Source organism: Morus notabilis, unplaced genomic scaffold (assembly GCF_000414095.1).
Source record: "Morus notabilis unplaced genomic scaffold, ASM41409v2 Scaffold398, whole genome shotgun sequence".
Classification (NCBI taxonomy): Eukaryota; Viridiplantae; Streptophyta; class Magnoliopsida; order Rosales; family Moraceae; genus Morus; species Morus notabilis.
In genome coordinates this window covers 183383-189382 of record NW_010364459.1, presented here as the reverse complement: position 1 = coordinate 189382, position 6000 = coordinate 183383, and the positions used below count along the sequence as shown (strand labels likewise).

Sequence of the window (6000 nt, the reverse complement as noted above, 5' to 3'; positions counted from 1 at the left end):
ACTCACTTGGGGTGGTAATTCGTGTCACGTGTCGTGTTCGTGTCGTATTTTGATCGTTTTTTTTTTAAATTTGTAGTCAATCCAAACATGACCCGTGACATGAAATTTTTTAAAAACCGCAACACGAACATGACACGACCACTTTACGAGTTGACACGACACGACCTGAAAATGACCCGTGACACGAAATTGTCCCGTGAATCCGAAATTGACACGAAAATTGTATATTTTTATTTAGTTTTTTACATATTAGAAATAACTTAAAATTCATAACACACTAAATTACAATAACGTCCATTGAAATTAAGCAAATAATAGTATTAGATTTTGAGTATAACTATCATGATATCACAAGTTCATAATAAAATTTAAAATATGAAATGAAAAATATATGTATTTTTTTAGTTTTTTACGAGTTTCGTGTCGTGTTCGAGTTAGGCGGGTCCAATCCGAAATTGACCCGTGTTTTTCGTGTCAATTTCAGGTCAACCCGATTATGACCCGAACATCTTTTTTCTCAACCCTAACCCGCAAAATTCATGTCGTTTTCGAATCGTGTCGTGACCCATATTGCCGGCCCTACTTGGGGCCATGTGTATGGTTGTACTAATCTAACGAGCCCAGGGACAAGTGTCATTCATCCACGAGCTTTTTACTATGTTTATTTAAGGGTGGAGATGATCCCTACTTCTCACTTGTTTGTGTCCCATGATTTTAATTAAGATTTAGTAATATATATATATATATATATATATATATATATATCGTAAAAGTAAGTAAAACATCTCCATAAATGTATATTATATTCAACAGCATGCTCTTAATTTTTTAGTTGAGATGTGACATTTTTTGAAAGTTTTTAACTGTAACAAAAAAAAAATTAAATGTGACATTTTTTTTAGAGTTTTTAACTATAGAAACCTAAAACTAAAAACTCAAATCGATGAAATAAACGAAGCCACCAAACTTGAAAATTTTACAAAAGAATATAAACTTAAATAAAATTATAACTTGAGTTCAAACTGTTTTTGAGTTTTGCTCCAAAAGATCAAAGCCTTGATGATCCAAGTGCAAACAAGGACTTCTTCAACACAATTCTTGAATCCCATCAAACTCAATCATTGTGTATTTTCTGTGTTGGAAACAAATCCTATAACAGTAGAAACAACATCATTGTCTAAAGCATGCTACTTGAGCAAACTTACAATTAGTTAGTCAAATATCAAATATGTCTTCAGTCGTAAAGGTAGATTAGGAACATTGTGCATGATGCAAACATGATTATGCAACGCATCAATTGCTTAAAGCACAAACAAACGTACAAATTGTGGATACCATTTAAATTGAGTAATAAAAAAAAACAGATTTCTCATATAACATGCACTGTTATTTTAGTACACATACAATAATATCCTCATATAAGAGTCCCTCTCGTATTTATGACATTATCGAATTCCAATTTCGGGGTCAACAGTATCAGCACCATGTACACAGTAACAAGTTCGAATCAGCCGCTCAATGTTCAATCAGTTATACAAATCTGAATGTCAGTTCTCTATAAATGTGGAATCATGGAATCCGAAACTCGAATGAGCATTATCAGAACCAACAACCGGAAGCAAGAGACCTTGCAGGCTGTAGCTCCAACTTAGCACAACACTTTCCACCATGAGTGAATTTATTTTCCAACAAATGGGGATAAATGGAGAGTATTTGAAACTTCAAAGGGTCCCAAGGAACTGTGAGAAACTGGGGTATTTGGGCTCCCAGCCGAGTTCCTGACGAGTTTTCGAGTTGTTCAATCTCTTCCCCAAAGGATCATTTCTTCCTGCAAAGAAAATAAAAAGACGAGCATATTAAAACACCGAAACCTTGTATGATGAAAAGAAAGGAGGGAAAGTTGTTACAAGTCCTAAACAAAAGTAGGATAAACAAGCAAAGAACAATCTTCACCATATATAAAAGAGAATTTATTTCTTATGCACTTGTTTCTGCATGACAAATCAGAAAGAACTATTTACCTGTAAATGCTTCGAACTTTTTACTAAATTTTCCACTTTTATTAACCAAGTCCATTACTTCTTGCCTGCAAAGATTTGACAGTGTAATAGAAAGTTCTCTGCAGATGCTAAGAGCACTAGACAAAAGGAATTCTCCAAAATGAAAGTACTAATTCAGTTATAAACTTCTTGTATCAATTGCCATCTAGTAAGAAGAGAGAGAGAGAGAGAGAGAGAGAGAGAGAGAGAGAGAGAGAGAGAGAGAGGGAGGGACCTGGATAAAGGATGATTATCACAGCCCAAGAAAATTCGACCACGTAGTTTCTTTTTCAAGATTGTAACTGAAAGGGAAGCAGCATCCTGTACAAAAGAACACAAGCCAGAACTAACAGTGTCAATTCCAACATAACAATCATCATCACTACACAGGAACGGACTACAACAAACAAAGTAATAGTAGTAGCACCAGTCCAACAACGTTTAAGGAACTACACAAACCACCATACGAAACCCGAACTTGAAATAGATTATGCAATGAAAAGCCAAAAGAAAAAATGCAGGCATCATTCTCGGACAAAATTAAGAGAGAATATTTTAAGCATCAGTTTATTTATTAAAGAATTGTTAATGTTCACAATCTCATCGAATATAGTAATCACAGGTTGGCATAAACATGAGCGCACGGGGATGAAGATCTAACCTCATAATGAATTAGATTCAAAATGTGATCTGGACGACTCTCAACAGTCCCCTTCTCTAACCAATATGTATGTGCACCTCTATCTGCTTTGTGCGTATGGTTAAGGTTACTTCTATATATACATATATACATGTATTTTTTGTATATAGAAAGCAATATGCCAATATCTACCTACATCCCTGAATTTCTCATCTCTTACATGTAATCTTCCAAATTGGATTTCGTAAAGGATATGTAAAGTCCTGCCAATCTAACAACACATCCACCAAACTCAAGAACTACTTTCTCCGCTTTTAGAAGGACATCAGTCCTGGGGCTTCTCCCTATTGGCACCACAGGAGTGTCCTGCAGACAGAACATGAACAGCATGAGATGAGAAAAATTCGTAAATATATCAGATTCAATGTAGAGAATGATAAAACCCCGTGTGACTCGTGATATAAACGAAAAGTCTCTACCAAAAGAGTTGTGTGAATCCTAGATGAAATAGCTACCTCGTCACACTCTCCATTGTCGTTGCAATCATATGGTGCAGAGCTTGAGGTAAACAAGAAAGAACCCTCACCATTCCAGCTCAATGCAGCTTCCCTGGTTTGATCCATACACAACCAACCAACCAACAACACAAGTGCAAAAAAAAAAAAAACAACAACAACGTAAATATGAAAGGACGTCTAAAAGAAAAGCGGAATGTCATGATACCCATCACCTCTAGCCTTATCACTAATTTTTAACCAACAACATAGATACATCAACTCCAAGACTCACAAATTATAACACAGGAATCGACACAAATTTAGGTGACAATATTTGATCAGTTCAAAAGAACCAACGGTGATCAAATCACATATTCACATATCAACTCTAAGACTCGCAAATTATATCAAAGTGCCCTAGACAATCTAATGTAGCAATATATAATTCGTTAAAGAATCGATGACGATAATCACAACTTGAGAATCAAATATGACTAGTGAAGTGATCTATCTTTCTAACAACACAATGATGAACTCTACCTAATCAAATAAGGCTCATACTTAGTTAAAAAGTGAATTAATGGGAGATTAACAATTATTTTTGTGCTTACCTCACATCACCAGCATAGTCCAGGGACCGAGAGGGAGGAGCGCAGAATATGACATAAGAAAACTTGTGGACCATTTCCGTTCCCTTCAAAGACGGGTTAATGCCCACCTCAATCAACTCCTCATGGTGATCAGTTGTCACAGTTTGCCCATGTATTTGACACCCCGGATGCTCCTAATTTCCCCCACAAAAACCCACTAAACCATCAATCATTAAACATCACCAAAATTGCCAAAAACACAAAAACAAAACAATCCCCAAGTTCTCATCCAAATTCACCACACATACCCACTAAACCATTAAACTCTAAACATCACCCAAATTGCCAAAACAAACAGAATAAACCCCCAGTTCTTATACAAAAAATAAAAATAAAAAATAAATCATTAATTACTAAACGTCTCACGAATACCAGAAAAACAAAACAAACCCCAAGTTCTCATCCAATTTCACAACAAAAACAAAACAAAGAAAGAAAGAAGAAAGGCCCACTAGACCATTAATCACTAAACATTACCACATTTGCCAGAAACATAACAATCATCAAATTTCGACAGCCAATCGGGTCAAGAAACGTTACCTCTTTCCATTTATTCGCCACCGAACGACCGAGAACTCCCGGCCCAACAATCAGCAAGCCGTTCTCTCCGACCAAACGGGAAGAAGACACTTTCAGTTCTTCATTCGTCGCACCTTCAAAAACCAACCCAAAAAAATTCACAAAAAAAAAAAAGAAACACATGACTATGGACTTAAAAAAAAAGAAAAATGGGTATGAGAGAGAAAGACCAATTGCAGAAGATGCAGAAACTTTGAGAGGCGTAGTGGACGCCATTGAAGAAGACAAAGCGATGTTGTTGGGAGCGAAATTGTGGGTTTTGAGAAGCGTCTTCTTCTTCTTGTTGTTGCCATGGGGTTGGAAATGACGAAGGAGCCCCTGAATTCTGACGGCGGATGTGAAAGGAACGGTGGTTGTGGTTCCCATCAAGTGGTGTTTTGGTCTTTTCTGCTTCTTCTTCTTTCTTATAATCTTCGTGCAGTTGTAGAGGAGAGTGGGATTTGTTGTGGGCAGAGCAGAGGTGTGGGTGGGTCGTGGGACATGCTATGGAGTATTTCTATATCCAATGAAATGGAGACACGTGGTCATCTGTGTTGCGGCTCCGGCATGGTAAGCTGATCATAGCCGTTGACTTTTCCAAACGGTTTAGTTGGGGGTCCCAGTGTTCAGCTTAGACGACGCCGTTTTGGCTACCACGATCTTTGCAAAAAAAACCTGGCGGAGCTAGGAATGTTTTTCAGGGGCGGGCGTGAGAATCATGCTTGACGCGATTCATTTTCCCGAAAACTTTCGTGATAAGATAGGAAAATAAATGAGAAAATGATACGCTGAAATTTCGGAAATCAATTTAAGTGAGGACTGTCCTAGGCAGTGTTAAATAAGGATCATAAAAAATTATATAATTTATCTTTAAGAATATATAAGTTTAGATTTTTATTTTTTACTCTTGATAAATATTTTTTTGTTAGTATAATTATTTGATTAAAAAGATTATAAATCAAAAGTAAAAAGTAAAAATCCTGACACATGCATTCTCAAAAAATATTTATCAAGATTACCCCAACAATCATGCTAACTTAGAGCTGAAAGTAACCAAATGAGAACTTTGATTTAGCTCGTTATAATAAGATGAAGGTCGGTCTAACTCAATACCTTATAAAGTAAATTTTTAAAAGATAAAAATAAAATAAAACTTCAGGTTAATTCGACCTGAAAAGGAGTTTTGAGTCCAAAATATGGGCTCGATCGACTCTATTCGACCTGGCCCAAACACTTAAGCGGATCGTGTATGAGCCATTAGTAACGAGCTTTCTGCTGCTCCTTTGACTCAGTTAAAATTTACAGCTCTATGCTTATTTAATCATTAGTGGAGATAATGACATATTAAAAAAAATAAAAAAATAAAAACCTCCACATTAACATCGTTGAAAGGGAAAATGTGTCCATTTGCCCTACGGTCATAGTATGTTCACCTACCTTAACTAGTGTTTTTGTAGTCTATTGGAAATTTGGACTTTTGCGTTGAAATTGGATAATGGTGCAGAGCATCTAAATTAAAAAGCTTCCCTAATAACAATTATTGATAAACTAAACAGACAATTTGGTGGTAGTTAATCTTTGTGTAATCCAGTATCTACTCCTAAATATAAAATCAG

At 36.0% G+C, this 6000-nt stretch overlaps 1 protein-coding gene across 1 annotated transcript; it reads right to left on the bottom strand.

The window, feature by feature from the left end:
* Positions 1-1349: 1349 nt before the first annotated feature.
* LOC21391829 lies at positions 1350-4848 on the bottom strand. The gene is made up of 9 exons (XM_024171206.1): positions 4576-4848; positions 4367-4479; positions 3788-3960; positions 3195-3288; positions 2935-3045; positions 2701-2790; positions 2275-2360; positions 2022-2086; positions 1350-1828 (listed from the first exon to the last, which is right to left on the bottom strand). The coding sequence occupies exons 1-9, from the start codon at positions 4769-4771 to the stop codon at positions 1722-1724; spliced, it is 1035 nt and encodes a 344-aa protein (XP_024026974.1). The 5' UTR covers positions 4772-4848; the 3' UTR covers positions 1350-1721.
* Positions 4849-6000: the final 1152 nt, after the last annotated feature.